General features: G+C 38.7%; 1 protein-coding gene and 4 non-coding genes across 8 annotated transcripts; all 5 read left to right on the top strand.

The window, feature by feature from the left end:
* Window positions 1-1,770: 1,770 nt before the first annotated feature.
* arid4a (AT rich interactive domain 4A (RBP1-like)) lies at window positions 1,771-20,836 on the top strand. 4 transcript variants are annotated; one of them, XM_043262172.1, is made up of 25 exons: window positions 1,771-1,906; window positions 2,874-2,923; window positions 3,266-3,376; window positions 4,738-4,803; window positions 5,462-5,552; window positions 5,696-5,775; window positions 5,891-5,985; window positions 6,470-6,602; window positions 7,182-7,261; window positions 7,525-7,601; window positions 7,712-7,881; window positions 9,717-9,789; window positions 10,068-10,162; window positions 10,543-10,640; window positions 11,213-11,468; window positions 12,106-12,362; window positions 13,035-13,214; window positions 14,163-14,247; window positions 14,336-14,528; window positions 14,715-14,777; window positions 15,216-16,394; window positions 17,292-17,396; window positions 17,845-18,051; window positions 18,176-18,322; window positions 18,980-20,836. In XM_043262172.1, the coding sequence occupies exons 2-25, from the start codon at window positions 2,918-2,920 to the stop codon at window positions 19,081-19,083; spliced, it is 3,951 nt and encodes a 1,316-aa protein (XP_043118107.1). In that variant the 5' UTR covers window positions 1,771-1,906; window positions 2,874-2,917; the 3' UTR covers window positions 19,084-20,836. The 4 variants fall into 4 exon arrangements, with proteins under 4 accessions (XP_043118107.1, XP_043118109.1, XP_043118108.1 ...); XM_043262174.1 differs by having other exon boundaries at window positions 1,785-1,906; window positions 2,877-2,923; XM_043262173.1 differs by lacking the exon at window positions 1,771-1,906 and adding an exon at window positions 2,583-2,674.
* On the top strand, window positions 11,631-11,717 carry LOC122362422. Its single transcript, XR_006253115.1, has one exon. It is a non-coding gene; the product is annotated as a small nucleolar RNA SNORD53/SNORD92 (small nucleolar RNA).
* LOC122362419 lies at window positions 12,546-12,627 on the top strand. The gene has a single exon (XR_006253112.1). It is a non-coding gene; the product is annotated as a small nucleolar RNA SNORD53/SNORD92 (small nucleolar RNA).
* On the top strand, window positions 13,394-13,476 carry LOC122362420. The gene has a single exon (XR_006253113.1). It is a non-coding gene; the product is annotated as a small nucleolar RNA SNORD53/SNORD92 (small nucleolar RNA).
* LOC122362421 lies at window positions 17,623-17,704 on the top strand. The gene has a single exon (XR_006253114.1). It is a non-coding gene; the product is annotated as a small nucleolar RNA SNORD53/SNORD92 (small nucleolar RNA).
* Window positions 20,837-21,082: the final 246 nt, after the last annotated feature.

The raw sequence follows: 21,082 nt of genomic DNA, 5'->3' as shown, positions 1-21,082 counted from the left end.
CTCTGATTCAGACTCCTAAATTACCATAATTACCGTTTATTAGTCAGATAGCACGCTTTAGGCAAAGAATCCACCTTCTATTTAAGAAATTGTGTGGCGTCGATTGAATAATTCTTACGCACACCTTGTAGGAAGAATATGAGTATTTCGAAGTTCGGCACAGGGCACTAAATACAACATGCATAGATGGTATAGATGAACAGTTTATCTGCAATACGATGCAAACTTACAGTTAGCCATCAACATATACAGCCTCAGAGCAAAACACAGCATGTTATAATTTACTTTTAAAATTTCTATCCATCCCATTGTAACCCAAGCATGCGTGTTATAATATTAGAGTTAAAGTGACTAGGCTGAACATGATACTGTAATAAACATGCTTTCCATTACTGCGGTTATGAAGGTAATCCACTGATATAGCTATGAATAAATATTTTACACACATGTAGATAGCATTGCAATCAAAGTTAAAGACAACTTGCAATTTAATCATACTTTCTATAAACATTTTAACCTTTAAACAGAAGCCTTTAAATAAATATGTTTAAGATTATGAAGTCTAAATTAATCTAAACGTTTGACTGGCAGGGCATACAGTTATTGTGGGATCTTTGTGTACTATGCTTAGCGTTTGTGGCCAAAGCTTTTATTTCTATTTTTAGTCTTTTGGAGATTACCTCTTATGTGAAACTTAGAGTTTGAATGTTGCTTTCCCGTACATTTATGTAATGTGTGCTCAATGATTAAATTCATAGGGCATCTGACAGATTTATTTACTGATACACAATATGCACAGTACACAATCACTGCAAAAGTACAGACTGTTTTCTGATCCTGCTTCCACATCGGAATGATGTATTTTAATAACAGTTAATACCAGAAGCATATCATTTTATCCGTCCAGTCGCATTTGCTGATGTACATCAACACCAAATCAAACGCATATTCCTTACTATATATCATACAGACACTTAAATTATTAAATTAGCCAGCCAAAGTGCTCTATCTGATCCACAATCACAATGCTTTAAGGTCACGTTTATAAGTGAGCATTTAAACAACAATCTAATCATGCATAATCATCTGAAACCCCACAGGTGTCACTGAATGAGTATCTAACGTGTCACACATGCTTACTGTGGCGCTGTTCCGGTCACGTGGCTAACAAACCCATGACGGCAGACGTTCTCCACGGCAACGACATAAAGACGCCATTACCGTTGCCTTCAATTGACCTTTTTTCACGACCGCGCTTAAAATTATTTATTGGTAAAACAATTGTAATACGAATCACATAAGGAACACGTTTAAGCTAAAATGATGCTGAGGTAACTCGGATAGACTAAAAAGGCAGACTAAAGAAGTCACGAGGCTCACCGCGAAATCTCACGGGCTCCGAGTCCAGAATGCGAAAATAATTACGTTGGGTACAAAATGGCGAATGTTCTCTTCTCTTCGACATGCGCAGACTGAGCAGAGGCTTTCCCTCTGAAACGAAGCTCCGTTCCCATACATCCCTCCAGCCAATGGGCTTCGCAGTCGGGACGCTTCGGAGTCAATTCGACCAATCAAAACCGTGGACAGCGCAGAACAGGAAACATGTAGCCAATCGGAGTCCGTGATGGATTTGTTGTATTTGCAAAGAGTGAGAATCAAAGAACACCAATGAGAAAGCTTAATTCGCAGCGCCGCTTTCGTACTCCGCAATCAGATTGCGCGATTCAGTTCAGCCTATAGAATTTTGCTTAGCGGGCAGCCAATCGCAATGCTCGGAATTTGCCCACAGTGGCCCCGGCAGCCAATAGGGATCCGAGAAACACAACCTCAGCTCAACAGCTTGTTATTTCGTCTATGCCTTTGCAACCTAGTCGAATGCTGAGCTGAAGCAGTCATATAGGAGCATGTAAGTACAAATATATATTTCCACACAACATTCAAACACCGATTTCGCGTTATTAAACCCGCGTATTCTCGCCCGGTTTATGTAAACTCGCCAGTCTGAAAGTAATCCAGTCATATTTGTCGTTTCCCGTGGTTTCCAGCGAAGGTATTTAGGCGACGAAGAGAAAAAAATTGAATGGCAGAGCCTAGTCACAGCTAGTCGGCTTGTTTTCGCACAGGATCCGGGATTTAGCCGACGACTTTTTCTTAAACTAACCACCGAAAATCGATCTGTTTATAGCCCAAAAACTTGTAACTCGTTCTGAAGGGAAAAGTCGCCTCACGTAAATGTTGCGGAACTAACCCGACGAACAGTTTAAATCGCCATAACAGCTTCACTATATTTAGCTTAACCGTCACAATTTGATTGACAGGCGTCAATAACAATCATAACTGTCAGTTTGTCGTTCTTCGAGCTCAATACCTCGGCAAATACAGTGTTAAGTGAGGGAAATGTGGGGTTAGTGGATGGTGGAGGGGCTGACATGGTGCAGGACGGTGTGTGAGCTATGATGGCGACGTGACACACACACACACACACACACACACACACACACACACACACACACACACACACAGTGAGTGAAGCGGGAAGGAAACACGCAGGGTTTGAAGGGGTTATGTTTTCCTACAGTGACTCCGTGCTTTGTTTTTACGCCATCAAGACATCGTAAATGACTCGGATCGAAGGTAAAGTGACGGGGAGGCAGTTAAAGCTGTGTTTTGACGGGTTGGTATTGTTTATTTGATCATTTTGTAGGGAGGAGGACGAGAAGTGGCTAGCCGCGTTAGCTGCTTTAGCATTTTCGCTGTTGTGTGTATTTGTGTTGTGCTGTCAGATCCTTCACACATATACATATGACACGTTTTTTAGCACATGGCGCCAGATCGTGACTGTTTCTTTATGCGTGTGTGTTGTTCTGTTTCAGCAGTCAAAACCAATCGAGCTGGACTCCCTCAAATAGCCATCAAGATGAAGGTGAGTCTGTGATCCTCTGCAGTTCTGATAGGCGACGCCTCCCTAAATGAAGCCCTACAAGCATCTGGAACAAAACAATTAAATGAATGAATCGCATAAGGATGAGTTTTTTAAAAATAAATTGTGATCAGAAAAGCTCAGTAATGCTATGACTGAGGTAGTCGGACTGTAAGTGCTTTTAGAATGACCAAAATGGTAGTTTTCATAACATTTTGTGTGCTTTTACTTTTTAAAGTGTTTTTAGATGTTTTTGCACACGCTTTCTATAACCTTAACTATGCAGAGAGAAAGTATTGATATGAATTCGTCTGTGCATCTTAATAATATTTACACTGTCCACAGGTAGCAGATGAACCTGCCTACCTGACTGTGGGGACGGATGTGAGCGCGAAGTACCGCGGTGCCTTCTGCGAGGCAAAAATCAAGACTGTTAAACGCATGGTGAAAGTTAAGGTAAGTTTAATCTGATTAAAGTCTCATCTTGCCAACTCAGTTTTATTTGTGCAGTGCATTTCACAGTACACATCGTTTCAAAGCAGCTATAGAGCAAATGCTTATTTTAATGTCTGTGATAATTTAATATCTCCATGTTTTAAAGTCACAGTTCAGCGGAATATAGCTAGGTGATGGTATATGAAAAAGCTTTAGGTAATACAATCATACAGATAAGTTTGTCATGTAGTATATTGCACTGAAACATATACATTTAAAACTTTGTCCCTGTTCTTAATGTGCATGTCAGCTATCAGTCGTTTTAAATATCACTCAAATATAAAAACAAAGACAAACTTTAGTTACATTTTTGTAGTGGTCTACACAATCTAGCACTTCAGATTTACTATACAGTGCGTATTTTTAAACGTGAGTGTACTGTACAGGGCGATGCAGTTGTGTGCCGTATATCCATTTATATAACTGTGTAATAACAAATTGCCTCATACGGACCTCATAAAATTTGCCTCATGGCATATGCCACTTTGAAACTTATACTTTTTAAACTTTGTCCCCATCAAATAGTTCTTGAAATGTGCATCATCAGTCATCTAACAGTCTTTTCGAGCTTTTCAAAAAAAAAAAGTTCAGAGTGCAATGCATCTTATCTGTCAAACCAGTGTCAGATGACAGAGGTTAAACAAAGTGTTTTTTTTTTTGTTTTTTTTGCTGGTGACAATGCACAGATTGCTTATTATAAAAGGGTTGTGTTTCTTAAACACAGTAGTGTTTGATGCAATATTCACTACAAGATTTATTAAAAAAGCAGGAGCATAAAGAAAAGCAGGGGGTGATCTTGCATCAGTACATCTGTAGATCATTCAGGCATCCCCCGTGCAAAATGTGCAAAACAATAAGCTTACAAACGGCTTAATTTGGATCGGCACCTACCAATCATAAGTATGTTGTTTTAAGGTTAATCCACACACTTCTGTTTTTGCAAGAATTCGTTGTACGTCATCAATGTTTTCTTTTCTCTTAAGATCTTAGGTTTGATCTTTTTTTTTTTGTATTATACAACTGTATATTGTTTCGACTGAAACAAGACAGCCTTGGGTAAAACAGAGCGACACGTGCCTGAAGTTTCTGTTGCACATTCTTAAGTTTAACTTCAAGGAGATTGTAAGTAGTTGTTCTTGACAGTGTACATGGGCACTCACTAAGAAGCTTGTTTGAGAGAGATCACGAAGAACACGGCGCCTGTTACACAACCAGATTACTTTACCTTCGCTGAACCATACTACTTCTGTCTTCCCATCCGTGTTGCTCTTACCGTCATACTTTGGTAATCTTTTTTTTGTATTTTGTACCTTTTGTTGTAGGTTGTGCTTAAAGGAGACAGCACCTCACAAGTCGTCCAAGATGACCAAGTCAAAGGACCGTTAAGGGTAAGAGAGACTCTGACAGCATTAAATTCAAATGAAGATTCCTGTAATACTTGTTATCAAAGTGTCTGGTTATTTCTTATTCATGCAACACTTATAAGCTACAGCTCAGTTGTAGACATGTTTGAACTAAACTTTCTTCCATGCCTGTTAGTACCAAATGAAATGGAAAAATTAACTGTCTGTTAGTATTTTTACTGGCCAAAATAGTCCCTTTTTTTTTTTTTTTTTTTTTTTTTGCATAATGGTTTAAAACAGTGTTATAGTCTCAAACAAACCTTATATAGAAGATGAGTCTTTCCCTTATAACATAACACATGATTGCATTATAACACAGATTAACAGACAGAATGGCAACTACTTTTATTTGTTTACTTGCAAAAACCATTTGCCAATATTTATTTTTTTTTTCTGTAAAATTTGGCTCTTAACACACTAATTTTATATATCAATGAATAAGTACAGTTATGGCTGGATTGCTGTTTGAAGAAACTGATTATCTTGTGTGCTCTCTTAATTAAAAGGCAAAAGTACTTTATCATACACAATGTTTAATTTTAAAAAGTTTGAATGATTTTTTTTTTTTTTTAAATATTAAGTAGTTTTATGTCTTTTTATGCAACAAATTTGTCACACAAATATAATGTATCTCTGGTCTCAGGTTGGCTCAACAGTGGAAGTGAAGAGCCCAGAGGGTAGACTTAGCGAAGCTGTCATCAGCAAACTCACAGATGCCAGCTGGTACACTGTGGGTACGTATAGACATGGCTGACTTAATCTCCCTTGAGTTGCTCTTATTGGGCCTCAATCAGGCTAGAATTGAGTTTCTATAAACTAAACTTGCAATTTATATTTAATTTTTATTTTTTTTTTTCCCTTCTCCTTCTCATTGCAGTTTTTGATGACGGAGATGAGAAAACCCTTAGAAGAACTTCACTGTGTCTTAAAGGCGAAAGACATTTTGCAGAAAGTGAGGTGAGGCGAGGCTTGAGGTGTTGTCTGCATCGTGAGTCTTGTGGTTAACACTTCTGTTCTTCCCCTGCATTTTTTCTTAATCATTTTTTTTCCTGCCCATTTTGCTCTATAACAGACTTTGGACCAACTGCCCCTGACTAACCCAGAGCACTTTGGCACTCCAGTCATTGGAAAGAAGACAAATCGAGGTAGAAGGTCTTCTCAGGCAGTGTGAGTATTTATGGTCCTTTTCTTATTGTGCCGTCTTTTTTATGTAGCAAAAGAATATGAATATCATTATTCCTCACGGTCCACAATGTGGGTTTTTGCACCCAAAACAATTCAAACTTTGGTAATTTTGCATTTTTCTTTCAGGCTGTTGTTAGCTTTAAGATTTCTTTCTAAAAGACCTCTGTTCAGTAGTGTAATTTATGCTGAGATTGTTATAACACACTTCAGTTTTGCTGTTGTGCTCACAAATCGCAACACTGAGGTCAGTTTAAATAACAAATAACATACTTGGAGTTATAGAAAACACTGCACACTGTCTTTCTCTGTTGGACCCTGAGCTGAAACAAGCATTATTTTGGCAACATTATTGTTCCACTATTTATTTTCCTATACACAAAAATGCAGTTTAGCTTTTCTGATGAGTGTTTTAACGTGAAAAGGAAGCATGTTTCAAACGATAGCGCTCTTGTTTGATGCAATGCAGTGCAGAAGATGAAAAGGAGTCTTCATCGAGTGAAGATGACGACGATGACAGGAGGAGGCTTAATGATGATCTTTTGGGGAAAGTTGCCTGCGTTCAGAGTGGCTCTGATAGTGATTCCTGGCACTATGTCCTGGTGAGTCCTTAATTTGATTAGAAGATTTTTAAACGAGCTAGAGAGATTGTCAAGCATGGAGTAACTACAGTTCTGAAAATGGTCATTATTTACTCGCCTTCATGCTGTTTAAGCCTTTTTTTTCTCCCCTACATCTTAAGAGGAGAATATTTAGTTACACAGCATTTTCATACAACAACAGTGTGTAGTGACAGGTTGTAGGACCGACAAATCAGCATAAACATAATCTTTATGGTTGAGAGAGTAGTTCTCTTAAGTCATGCAAATGCTTTGGGGAACAGACTGAAAGTTGTTCACTGATAATGTGCAAGTGTCTAAAACTGTTGTAGGGAAACAATTGCCCGTAAAAATGATACACGCACAACTCGCACATACTGGTTTTAAACCATGAGCAAACGAGAGAGAATGAAAGAACATAGATTAGTATGTGTTGTTGCTGTTGGAATGTACTTTCTGCAAATCGTTGTTTTGGTATTTGCGAAGGTGATGAATGGAATTGAAAAAGGAAGGGTAAATAGGTTTAGATGTTTTTAAATTGAATGTGTGTCAACGAAGACTCAATTTCCTTCCTCATTGCAGGTGATATCTCCAAGCTGCAATGATGACTTAACTGTCAAAAAGGACCAATGTTTAGTGCGATCGTTTGCAGATTCCAAATTGTGAGTGAAAAGTGTCTTTGACTTAAGGCCCCATTTTTGTTTCCTTTTATTCTGTCTGTTAGCTTTGTCCATTAAGCCATTTCACAGGATTTTTAATGCTGATACTTCACATTTAAAGTATTATACAAAATGAACCTGTAGTGTATATATTAGTAGTTTGAATTAAGATTTTGAATATTATTGAAGATTTGAATATTATTTTGAATAAAACATTTTTCATATCGTCGCGCTCTCTCTGATTTATCACTGTTTGTGTTCTGCAGTCACACAGTGGCACGCAAAGACGTTCAGGAAGTAAACATTGGTGCCCTTTCCAAACCTGAGTGCTCAAGCAGGAAAGGTACAAGACCCAAGATCAGCTGACCCCCCTCATTGACTTCCAGGTCAAAGCGTTTTTTTTATTTATTTTTTTTTTTATTTTAAATGCTCTTTCTTGTTCTCTCTTGCCAGGGTTTGCAGCAGCACAGTGCTTTTTAGAGTCCAGACAGGTCCCTGACACCTGGAAAGTGGACTTGAGTGAGATTCTCGAATCCTCTAGCAGTGATGAAGAAGACGACGAAGATGAGGATGGTGAAGGAAAAGAGGGTGAAGACGAGGAGAAGGAGCCAGAACCAGAGGAAGTAAGACTCAATTTTCATTCTTTTACTTTAAAATAGGGCTTCCTTCAATAGTTAAACTTACCAAGTGTTGAAAAGATGTGGTGTTCTGCTGACGTATTTAAAAGTTGGTGGTGTTGGAAAATTGCGGTCTTATCCTTCAAACTTTTGAGTTTTTTTTTTTTTCCTCCTTTTTTGACTCGTAGTGTATCAGTTTATGCTTTTGCTTGGACCCTTGTTTCTTGGTCTCAGTGATTGGTGTGTAGTTTTGCAGTCATTGCTCTAATTAAAAGGGTTGACAGAGCTGGGCACCAGGCGTACTGAACTAATACAAGGCTATTTGCGTCCAGTGTTGATTGAGAGAATTCCAGTGTTGGTGTTTATGTTGATTTGTGAAGACATTCCCGTGGCCCTTTACATCTCATGTTCTCGTACACCTTGATTAAGCCCACTGAATGGTCTCAGCATGTGGGAAAGCCCCCAGGCTCTGGACAACAATGTCTCATTCTTCCTGCTCCCCGAGTTTGGACAAATGGCCATTCGCTTGGTTTTCCGACACGTTCCCATGGCAACTGCTCGTTCCTTTGGTTGTGAAAAGGCTGCGGGATTGGCCCAGTGGAGGTGTGCCAGTTCTGATGGTGGGCGGGGCTGAGCTCATCTCAAAGAGTCTTCTCTCCTCGCTGGAGAAGGTCGGGCACGTTGCACAATTATAAGGCCAGCATGTGAAAAAGATAAGTTGAAACGTTTGTTTGAAATGATGGTTTGTTTTCTTTTTGAGTTATATTGTTAAAAAGCTAGCACTAGGATTCTGTTTAAACTTTGGATGTGTGAGACTAGCTGATTTTAAAAATGTATAGCTGGTGTGTTGCCAACTAATCGTTCTTAAGGAAGCCCTGGATAATCTGACTGGTTTGAAAATTAGCGCGTTTGATAGTTTACGGGTATTGCTTTGTAAATCCTGATATTTGCTGTGTTGTGAATGTATCCAATCATTAAAAATACAGCCTAAATGATGCTTGACTCAGCAAAGCACTTTTGCTGAGTTTTCTTTCCTGTGCAACAGAGATGCCTCACTTTAATGTTAAAGGCAGAAATTAGGTTTTAAAGTAGTGTTTTTAAAATGTATTGCAGCTCAAACCCTCAGGCAATGACACCCCCATATACTTGTTGTTTTAATATTTAATATGTTCGCTTGACCGTTATAGCTCTTGATTGTCCCTGGATGGTTATGTACTGGTTCTTTTTTGGTTCTTTTGAAAAACACTTATGAATCAGTAGGAGTGGTTAATAAATTAATCTGACTCAAAATTCAGTCACGTCCAACTCGTGACAACTGCTGCGATACTTTATATTAGTGTAATTACTGACTGGTTGTTCTTATAAGAAATATGTAATTAAAGATGCACACCAAAACAGAATTAAAAAATATATATTTTAATGTGTTGTTTCATAAGAAATTGGATGAATAAAGCGGGACAAATTGTTAAAATGTATGCCATGCATTGAAATCTGCAATTATGAAATGCTTTTATTTAAGCCAATGTTTTTTTTTTTTTTGCTTTTTAATTAGTAAAAGCGTTGTAAATAGAATCAATAATGAACCAGTAATCAGAGTAGTAAGTTTGTTGCTAACATGATTTATTTTTAATCTTTTTCATTTGTGTGTTAAAGGGTGTTTTATGCAAAACGGTCTCAGAGAAAAGTAATTGATCCTCAGTCAGTGATCGATTTAAATATGCACTGAGAAAACTACTTTGTTGGTTATTTGGCCTATGACTTTGAAAAAGATGATGATAATAGATAATTCCACTGTTGCCAAACTTCAAATTCAGATGTTGTGCTTGCTGTCTCTTAAACAGCCTGATGATGAGCCAGACCCAGAAGAAAGGGACCACTTTCTACAGCAGCTTTACAAGTTCATGGAGGACAGAGGTAATGCCTTCACATCCGTTGAGTTATAATCACTATGGGAAAAAATATTATATGGGGATTAACAATCTTCCTGGTGGCGGCCACATAGCATATATCATAGTGCATGTCTTTTATAGTGTGTGTGTGTGTGTGTGGCCTCAAAAGTTCAATGATTTTTTTTTTTTTTTTTTTTTTTTTTTTTTTTTTTTTTTTTTTTTTTTGTGAGAAGAATCTCATGACTAGTTCTGCAGGGCACATTTTTGGTTTAACGGTTCCTTGCACCTTTGCTTTCCTTCCAGGGACGCCAATTAACAAACCTCCAGTGCTTGGCTACAAGGATCTCAACCTCTTCAAGCTCTTCCGACTGGTGCATATTCACGGAGGCTGTGACAATGTTAGTGTTCTTTGAGTTCCCACCATCTGTTTATTGTACTCGGCAAGTGGGAAGTGAGACCCTGCCAAAAATATGAAGCGAAAGTAGCCGCTGATTGAATTTATGAAGTTCACAGAGCTGGACTGAGTTGAAAAATTGCTTGTTTATCAAATGCATGTTCTGTGAATGTTATTGAGGGTAATTATATTTGGGAGATTGGACTGGTGATAATTGGGGAAAACGGCTGAGCTTGTTCAAGTGATGTCATGGTACTCTAAGCTGTCTGATCCCAGGGTGCAGTAGACAGATGTGCATGACACGACCATCTTTGTCCAGCATATATTGGCACTTTTTAGTCATCCAAAAGACTTGTGTAATGAGATGGTTTATTTTGTTTTTAGATTGAAAGCGGCTCTATTTGGAAACAGATCTACATGGATCTTGGCATCCCGGTGCTGAACTCTGCTGCCTCGTACAATGTGAAAACAGCCTATAGAAAGTAAGTGCGTGCTCTCACAATTCCTGCTGTACAGGACTATATTTGTTTACTCAGCAGTCAGTGTTCTTTTTGTGTCGTCGGCAAATGGAGACAATTTTCCACTTTGGAAGGTGACTTTTGCTGCACTGTTAAAGGAACATTTTGAGTTATGTTCAATATGATGTTTATGGACTGCATCTGTGGCGTGCTTTTCGACTACAGCAAACTTGACTTATTCTTCAGTGCAAGCAAAGGAACGCAAAGCATGTTTACAGTAAATAAACTTTACATTGAATGCTTAGCAGGCTCGTATGCAGTAAAACTAACATTTCAGACATGCAGCTGCACACTTTCTCATTTACCTCATGCAATGATTAAATCCAAAATAAACTCAGCTCTTCAGAAAATTGAAGGCTTGTTATACAAGCATAGGGTCAAATACGATGAGCGCCGTGTCTGTCACGTGATGCAATTCTCTTGGCTGTCTGACTATCTAAAAAGACATAAATAAAACATTTGGAGAATGCCCATATTTGAACTTTTTGAAAATGGCTCCCCTTGATAACAATATTACCTTTTGACTTGAACCTCAGGTACCTGTACGGATTTGAGGAGTACTGCCGCTCCGCTCAAATTCAGTTCAGGACGGTGCACCACAACGAGCCACGACCAGAGCGCCAGCCGGAAGTGCAGTGCGTTAAAACTGAGAAAAACGAGAGCGAAGACGCGGAAGAGATGATGCAGCAGGTTACAGCAGAGCCTGGACCTAGCGAGGACAAACCTGCGGCAGACGCTGATGAGTCAGATGCCGAGAGCGAAAAGGGACACAAAGATATCTGCTCACCCAGAGTAAGTGTCTGCCTGTATTTCTGTTCGGCAGCTCTCAGGATGTAGGATTTTCTTGCTCAAAGACCCGCCAGCTGCAGAGCAGAAACAATTATTAATTAGTGTTTTTTTTATTTTTTTATTTTTATTTTATTTTATTTTTTTTTTTTGTCCTTGAATGAGGAAATGCACATGATGATACTAGAGAATGGTTTCGCTTTCATGACCTGATGTCATGTGATGATGCACTTCTCTTGGCTGTCTGATACGCATTTTTGACTTAAATTGATTTTAAAGGGGCGTTTCTGTTATTGAGTTTTTAAACCGTAAAACATTGTGTTTAAAGTAACAGTTCATCCAAATGTAAAACCTCATTCACATGTCCTTCTGAACGCTGCATGTTCTATAAAATAAACGTGAATGATAACCATGACTCTTAAGCAAGCTTTGCAGTGCAAAATGTATATAAAATAAGCTTTACGATTAGACAGAGGCTGCGATTGTCGTGCGCATCTTTCAGTGGTTAACAGGTTATAATGAACCCTTCTTTTCATAAAACACGTGACTTTAAATATTCAAAATAACTCGTTTGTTTAGGAGATTCACATTTTACTTATTTTTCTTCCTAGCTAAAATATCTTGGTTGTATGTTACTCTTCAGGGTCGGCGGCGGTGTACTGTGACCCCTGTGAAAGTAGAGGTGAAAGAGCCTGTAAAGGAGGAGAAGAAAAAGGAGGAGACGCAAGGTGGAGAAAACAACAGCGGAGAGGAGCAAAAGGAAAAATCTGATGGAGAGACTCCTGGGAAACGACGCAGTCGCCGCTTTGAGGAGTCTGATAAAGATACCGATGATGAAGAACAGGAGGAGGATGATGAGGAGGAGGAAGACGATGGCGAGAGAATCAGACTCAGGGACCGGTATGTCAATATCTGTGTTTAACTTGTTAAATGTTTTACTGACTTATCTTATTTTTAATATTCTACTATTGTGCCTAGTGTCATTTAAACTGTGAATGGCTCACTTGTGGATCTTTTGGTAAGAGAACTGTCGTGCATGTGATTTGGCTTGAAATTTTGGATATGAACCTGTTCAAGCAGAGTCAGAAATGATGATACAAGAGAATGGTTTCGCATACATGACTGATCTTATGTGATGTTACACATCTCTTGGCTGTCTGATCTCTTAAATGATCTCTGCATTTAAACAGGAGAATTAGTGTTATTTTATTATCAATTTCAAACTACTTTTTTTTTTTTTTTTTTTTTTTTCAAAGGGGTGCATTTTGCTTTAATACATCAAAAAATGATTTTCCCTTGTTTATCACGTTGTACCATGCTGCTTTTTAGAGGATGACGTGAAAATTAGGACGGCATGTGTTTTGAAAATTGTTACATTGTCAGTTTCATTACTGGCACTTTTGAACAATTTATGCTTTCTCGCAGAATGTCTTAAAAAATATATATATATATTACTGAATGCGAACTTAGTGACTTAGTATGTCTATGTAGTTATATCAAACAACAAAAGTCCAGTTTTCCTTTTTTAAAATCTCTGTGTAGATGAACAATCTATTCATTTGTGTTTGACAGAGATGAGAGGGAAGAGGGTGACTGCTGTGAGGACTCTGAGCATTCTTTGACCGGCACTAAAGTCAAAGTGAAATATGGCAAGGGGAAGACACAGAAGATCTATGAAGCTAACATCAAGAACACCGAGACGGATGATGGAGAGGTTCTTTACCTGGTGCATTATTACGGCTGGAACGTGAGGTGAGGTGTTGATGTGACTGCCCTTTTAATGTTTATTTCCCTTGTGATATGAAAGGACTATAATTGGCGGATAATGACTGGATCCATGCAAAAACTATGGATGGACTGTGTCTGCAGATATATGCAATATTGTATGTACTGCCTGTTTGTGCTGAAGGCTTGTCGAAAGAGAATGGGGTCAAATATGATGATACCAGAGAACGGTTTCGCATTCATGACCTGATGTCATGTGATGATACACTTCTCTTGGCTGTCTGATTAACCTCTGCTTGAAATTCGTGTATGTTATAATAAACCTTTACACCATGTCTTAACTACAAGTGACACAACAAGATTCCAGTGACAAGCGATTTGGGTGTCCATCCCAAACACAATGTGACACCGTGACGTGACCGAATCAATCAAATATCACAGCCAATCAGAAGTGTGTGTTCTCTGCATTGCGTTTATGATCTAATTCATACATTTTTGTGTATACTGAGTGACTGATACTATATTTATAGAATACACTTGTTGGTTCGCATTGAGTTCAGTTTTAATGTATATTTTTGCTTGAATTTTTCAGCATGGCAATGTTTTCAGTAAGGATTTTCTCTTAAGGTCACGCAAAAAGATATTTAAACCCATATTAGACGCATTCATCTTTGAATAAAGCACATAATCACCTGAGCTATATGTATGGTGGTGATCCAGGTGTGACATTCCAGTGTGTCCCTATCGTGACAAGTTAGGCCAAAAAATGATTAACATGGAAAAAATACTTTTGCATGACGTCGCATATATTTAGGACCCAGTCTTAGTTTGTTACCATAAGAGATTCCCATGTATAATATTTTGTTCTTCTCAAACGGCATGTTAAATGTTATAAGGATTAGAATGGCTCATGAGGTTATTGTTCACCGTGTGAATGACAATATTATTAAAGAGATTGTTTTGTCTCTGTTAAAGATATGATGAATGGGTCAAGGCAGATCGAATAATATGGCCTGTCGATAAGGGTGGAACAAAGAGAAAACAAAAGAAAAAAGTCAAGGTGAGTGGCAATCTGTCTTAAAAACAAAAACAAGATTTATCTTTTGAGAGCCTTGGGAAAAATGTTTTTGTGCTTTCCTTCACCATAGAATAAAGAAGACGGAGAGAAGGACAAAGAGGAGGATAAACAGGCCAAACAAGGGATACGGCGAGGCCGTCCTCCACTCAAATCCACTCCTCCAAGCACTTCCCGCAGTGTGTCCAAGACCCCCAGCAGCGAGGGTCGATCCAGCAGCAAGAACTCACGGCCCACAGATGCCTCTGCCCTGCCAAATGGAGAGGGTAAGATTATCCATGTCTATATAACGTGTGTGTGATCTTCCAGTTCAGGTCTGGTAAATGGAATGGTAATGACATGATGATATTTTTGTGTGTGTGTTTTAAATATGAACACCTTTCTATCACAAAAGTGATCATGGCTAGTGCTTTAACTTTTTAAAAAAAAAAAAATTATGTATATTTTAACAGGTACCCCTCGTCGGCGAACGAGGAGAACTTCTGGCATGTATGATTCGGATAGAGGATCTAATGGTAAGAGCGGATATAAGAGCTTTAAATCGATAGAAAAACATTGCCTGCTAAAATTGATGGCTTTCTAGTTTTTATTTTGTCACCTTTGTCTTTGAAAGCAATATAAAGGATAGAGTTTTAAAATGTTAAACTAAAAGCCATCATATGAAAATTACTTTGTATATGACAAATGTAAACAGGTGAGCTCATGCAGAACTGCAGGGTTAAAATCGCATGAAATTGTGCTACCATTTTAACACTTTATAAATTTGTAACTAAAAAGTGTCTCTTTTTAAATAATATGATTGGCTCTGGTATTGACTGTTTTTTGAACACTGTTGAAAAACACAGATAATTGTTTTAATTACCTAATACATCTGCGCTGCACTAGTTTCAAGCATCAGGCCTGATGGTCATCTCTTCATGCATATTGATTCTTTCTTTTATTTTTGTTTTTAGATTCAGGAAACTCCTCAGATGATAGTGAGTGTGAGGAATCTCCTGAGAAGAAGCTGGAATGGACCGAAACGACCGATCCACCCCTGACAGCAAAACAAGAGGCAGCTGAGAATCTCCCAGAGGAGAGCACAATGCCAGAACCTGTGCAGACTGAGCCTGAATTTCCCAGCAGCCCTCAGGAGATGCCCAACTTCAAGGAGAGCGAGAGCAAACCCGAAGAAGACCCATCCCTGCTCCCTGTTGAGTCTGATGACGGATCTCCAAAACCAAGAACGAAGAAGACTCGTTTGAAAGAACCAGGATCAGAGACTCCAACACAAACACCTGCTGCTACTAATCACACCGAGACCGAGGAACCCTCCACTCCTCCGCGACCTACGAAGAAATCCCAGGAAACACCACACAGCAGTCCTATAGAGAGAATAAAGCCAGTGGAGACAGCTGGCTCTGACACAGACTCCGCAACAGAGGACATCGGCCCACCAGAGCGAAGCACCACAGCGAAACGCAAAATCACAGAACAGCGAACGCCAGAAAAGAAAATCCGCCTGGACAGAAAAGAAGAACCCAAAATTCTGTCTCCAGTTAAAACAACACTGCTAGAGAAGAAACCTGATCCTGAGAAGAAGACCGAGGTGGTGCAGAAACCAGAGGAACAGCCTTCTCCAACATTGTCATCTCCCAGTAAAGATATCGAGATGAAATCCGAGATGCCCGCTCTTACCAGAGAGGTGCAACTCAGGGTGGAACCTCCTTGCCCAGAGCTGGAGGATCCAACAACAACAACCTCAAATGAGGAAATGATGCCTCAAATCGGCCCCGAAGCGCTGGTCTGTCATGAAGTGGACCTTGATGATCCAGAGGAGAAGGACAGGCCCTCTGGTGAAGAGTTACTGATAATGATGAAGGAAGAGAAAGCTCAGCCTCTAGAGACTTCTGACCAACTTCCTCATGTCTTGGCTGCAGTGGGACCTCCACGTCTGTTTTCCCCGTCTTCTGCCCCCAGCCCTGATGAATCTCACAGCACTAAGAGTGAGAGCGATGCCACCATTGAAGTGGACAGTGTGGCAGAATCACAGGAGGGGCTCGGGGAGAACGAGTCGACTCATAGCTTTGATGCTAGTGCAAGCTCAAGCAATTCCAGTATCTCGCTGCAGGATCGAGATGGAAAGGACAGAGGTAGGTTACATTTTTATGTGCAGTTAGATAATGCCAATAGCTGACATTTGAAACCTTTTGAAGAATAAGCTGTATGAATTGGGGGAGAAAAATTACTATTTTACTTGGCCTATTGATATGACCTGCAATGACCCCACAGCGTTGTCAAAAACCAGTGAATGGGAGATGCCATGATCAGAGCCGTTTTTGTGTTGTCGGTTTCGTGATAATTGAGATTTATTCAAATGCAAGAGCAAAAAGTTGGGCTAGGAGATTAAATCCATGGAAGCTGAGAAAAGACCACAACAATGCAGAGAACTGGTACATGCAGTTATGGCTTTTTTCCATGTTCGTGGAGTAAGTGCATGGCTCTTTTTAAAGAGCGGGTAGCTGGTGTTTAGCATGCCTTTGGCCAATCAGTGTACATTCACGTTTTTTAGACCCTACTCTGAATTAGGAGCTAATTTGGTTCCTCGAAACGGAGTGCCTGGAACTAAAACCATTCATAGTTCCTGTGGTGCGAATGCACCAAAAAGCGGGTATCTCCACAGTTACTTTGGGTACTATGAAAAGTTTTCCATGGTGTGAAAATATAATATTTGACAAATAGCTGTGAGGGAATTACAGTGTGTGTTTAACAATGTTACAATGTTTAACAACATACCAAATGTTTGAGAAGGCAAAAGTTCTAGAGTTTTGAAAGTTGTGATTTAAGTGATCCAGGTGATCAGTATACTGTGAGTATTATTGTAAAGCCTGCAAATCAACCCCTCACAGCCTTGTTTTCATCTGTGTTTTCATCAATTCAATATGGCTTCCTATTTCCTCTATCACTAGATTTGTTTTATGTCAAAATTCTGCTTGGTTACTTTTGTTCTTAGAGGTTTTTTTGTTTTTGTTCCTAATCTGAATTTTCAGGTCAGAAGAGGTTATTGGACTGCACTACTGGATCATCGGCCAAGAAGCAAAAACGCAGCCAGAAACGTTCAAGCGCTGTATGTAAAACAGAGAAGAATGGAGCAGGTAGGTGTTTTGATGCACGTTCAAAGTCTTGAAAGCATTTATGGACTTATGTGCAAGTCAGGCTTTACTTTTTCTATTAGTTGTTTGCTATAATTGTTTGCTGTTGAAATTATTTATTTATTTATTTTTATGGTTACTATTTACCTTTTTAATTTCTTTACTATTCCTGTCCTGAAAGGTTAGGTTAGTAAATATTGAATATATGTGAATAATATGAGGTTGGAGTCAACAATGATGATACCAGAGAATGGTTTCGCTTACTTGACTGATGTCATGTGATGTTACACTTCTCTTGGCTGTCTGATTAAGCTCTGCTTCGTTTCTCGTGCTTAAACTTTAACATCTTGGCTTTCATTTCTGTTTGTGATGACTGATAGCTCTAACTGTGTATGATGGGTCATTTTTGTCTTCGACTCAAACCTGATAACCTCTTTCTGTGCGTCTCCAGGACACAGTAGCGACAGCGAGGACCTGTCGGCCATGGACAGCTCTAATAAGCTAACCCCAGTCAAGCACTCCAGCCTATCCAAGAGCCAGAAACTTTCTCGGTCGCCTGGTCTGGTTTCTCCCAATAGTAAAGACATGGAGAAAGACAAGCACAAAGAGAAGCAGTCCGTCCCTTCCCCCCGCACATATAAGTGGTCCTGCCAACTGAGTGAGTTTCCAAACTTTACAGAAACACCAAAGTGGATCCGTGCACCTTTAGTTGAAGTACCTGTAGTCTCAGATGAAGACTTTTACATCCTGTCCTGACTGGTTCCTGCTTCTGTTTTTCACAGCTGAGCTGGACAACATGTCAAGTGCTGAGCGCATTTCATTCTTGCAAGAGAAGCTACAGGAAATCAGGAAGTACTACATGTCACTCAAGTCTGAGGTGGCTTCCATCGACAGGAGGCGGAAAAGATTAAAAAAGAAGGAAAGAGAAGGTAAATATGCATTTAAAAATAATTATTTACTGATGATAATATTTAGCATGTATTTTATTTATATATATATATATATATATATATATATATATATATATATATATATATATATATATATATATATATATATATATATATATATATATATATATATATATATATATATATATATTAGTAAGAGCATTGAAAGTAATGGCATTCAAAAAATAGTTTGTTCTGTGGGGTGGGATTTTTTTTTTTTTTTTTTTTTTTTTTGCGTTTCTCAATTTTATCTTTTGTGAATAAATGACCTTTGACTACTACTACTACAATTAATAAAATTATTACTATTAAATATATTATATAATGATTACTATATGAATTAATCTAAATTGTTGTTGAAGTTACTACAATAAAAATTTATTAATTTATATATTTTTGTGAATTTTTTACAAATTAAGGACAATAAGCATTTATTTTTGATGATAGACGATGATGATGATAATAGCTATTGTTGTTGTTGTTTTATGTATTCAGAAATTTTGTACTGAAAATGTGAACAGTCAGAATAAACAATCATAAACAGTCAAATAAATTATTTTTTTTTCATGTGATATTTATTTATTTTTTTATTTTTTTCTTCTCCCCTGTCATGACCTCTTGATTTCTGCTCAACAGTGTCCCACACCACAGCGTCCACATCATCAGGTTCATCGGACACGGGCATGAGCCCATCTTCAGCTTCCCCTACGCAGAACACTGTGGCCGTCGAGTGCAGGTGATGGCCCGCCCCCCGGTCCCCCTCCCGCTCCGCCTCTGCCTTTTCAGCATCCTGCTGCCTCCACGGAGACACACCAGCGTACTGACAGGCCAGAGCGAGCAGCCAATAGCACTCGACTGCCCACCGCCTCCACGTCTCCTCTGATCCCTATCGGCCACTCCCACCTTCTGCACTTTGTAAACTGATCCTGCCTCCTCTCGCTCGCTGTCGCACCAGGGAACAGACTCCACGTGAGGGTTGAATGTAATCTACGAAATCAAAGCTTACGATTGATCCATCCAGAACGAATACGACGGCACTTTTCACTTCGCTCTCTACAAACGCTAAACGGAAACCTCCTCTTACTGCTTCTGCGCAGCAGGGACTGAATTCGGATGCAGTAGTCAATCAGTTGTACGTTCCTCTATCAGAACATCGTCTCAGATCCCTAGGTAATGGTCACCTTAACCAGCTGGACATGGTTATTCAAAGAAAGGTCAATTGTAGTGCGCTTGTTCCATCAGAACTGCCAAAGTACATGTGTTACAGCAGAGTGCCCTATTTTGGAAAAGTAGGACAAAGTCAATTGCAAACGGGAATGTAGTTTACTGAAAACTGCAGCCGGCGTCTTCCACTTCTATCTTAGTACGCGAGCACAGAGAATTATGCAAAACCTATTTTTGTCGTCTCTCTCTTTTTAAGAAAATGAAAACTACAACAAAAAAAAAAAAACTACAGAACATGTTTACAGTGGAACACGAGATAAAACTGTTTTCAGTGGACTAATTTCCTTTGCAAGTGTATTTTGTCTTTTTATATGTAATTGCAGAGTTTTTATTTTAGTATGGAAAATTTCAAAAAGTATATATCACAGCCGTGAAGTTATTTAATGAAAGATTTCTAGAGCTGAAATTTTTGTGTAAAATAAAGGTATTATCTTGCAACTTGTTAAATATATTTATTCAGTCCGTGGACAGCATTTTTGTATTTTTTACAAGATGAGAATCACAATCGTCCCACGTTCGATTCGGTCGGTGGGGTAGAAAGAATATGAGAATTTTGTCGGGTCGTCTTGAACCCTTGAATGTGACGTCACGATTTGGGTAACTACTGTGCAGTAAACCGCATCTTCTTCCCCCCGTTTTACTCCTCCATTTGGGCCCGAAGCTCCCCTGATGGAACACCAGAAGTTGGTGACCTTCTTTTCTCCTCCCCAGTCTTGTTTATTTCACATCGTCTGGTACTTTATAATTTAATGCTTAATTTTCATTTTGACTTTTGAGTTCTTGACCAATTGAATAAACGAGTTGCTTCTCACACGAGTATGTTAAGCCCAGGGGTTTCTTACTGATTGTTCCTTTTGTAAATAGATCTTTCAGAAACCATGTATTTGAAAAATACATTTTACACAAACTGTAAAAATGATTTATTATTTTTTAAACCGTACATCTTTGTATATTAATTTTTCCTTTTCTATGTCAACTTGGTAGAAGCATTAGCACATCTTTAGACTGTATATACTCAACCATTTAGGAACCTAAACCCAAGCTGTCTAGAGTGATGACCCGTATGACTATGTTGAACATTTTATGCTGTAGGCATCGATTAATTCACTGCGATGAAATTGTAAAAACTTGCTTCCCTGTGACTTCGGTTTATTTACAGATTCCTTGATGAAGAAATGAAGGCATTAGGTTCCTGAGCAAAGCCATTGTATCTTTATGTAAAATAAGAAGAGGTTTCTCATTTCTAATAAAGTTTTGAAATATTCCGAATTTTTTTTTTTTTCTTATTTCTTTGTTAAAAATAAGTTACAGAAGCAACCAGGGGAACGTCTGAACGTATTTGGCAGAATAAAAATGTATTCCTGTATTTTTAGGACAAAATACGGACATCAGAATTTTCCTTCCCACTATTTTACTATAAAATTGAATCCCTGTGGCCTTAAAAGGTTGTGTACTGTGTATATTAAATACATTTAAGAAAACACACATTTATATGATAAATTATACCCATGTAAA

Source organism: Puntigrus tetrazona, chromosome 17 (assembly GCF_018831695.1).
Source record: "Puntigrus tetrazona isolate hp1 chromosome 17, ASM1883169v1, whole genome shotgun sequence".
NCBI lineage: Eukaryota > Metazoa > Chordata > Actinopteri > Cypriniformes > Cyprinidae > Puntigrus > Puntigrus tetrazona.
This window is presented reverse-complemented; position numbering and strand designations above follow the sequence as displayed.

What these genes read in the sequence shown, in the direction of transcription:
- arid4a (XM_043262171.1), top strand. An exon ending in TGCCAGCTGGTACACTGTGG is followed by an intron (nt 5,553 to 5,695) that starts GTACGTATAGAC and finishes TTCTCATTGCAG; the next exon opens with TTTTTGATGACGGAGATGAG. An exon ending in GACATTTTGCAGAAAGTGAG is followed by an intron (nt 5,776 to 5,890) that starts GTGAGGCGAGGC and finishes GCTCTATAACAG; the next exon opens with ACTTTGGACCAACTGCCCCT.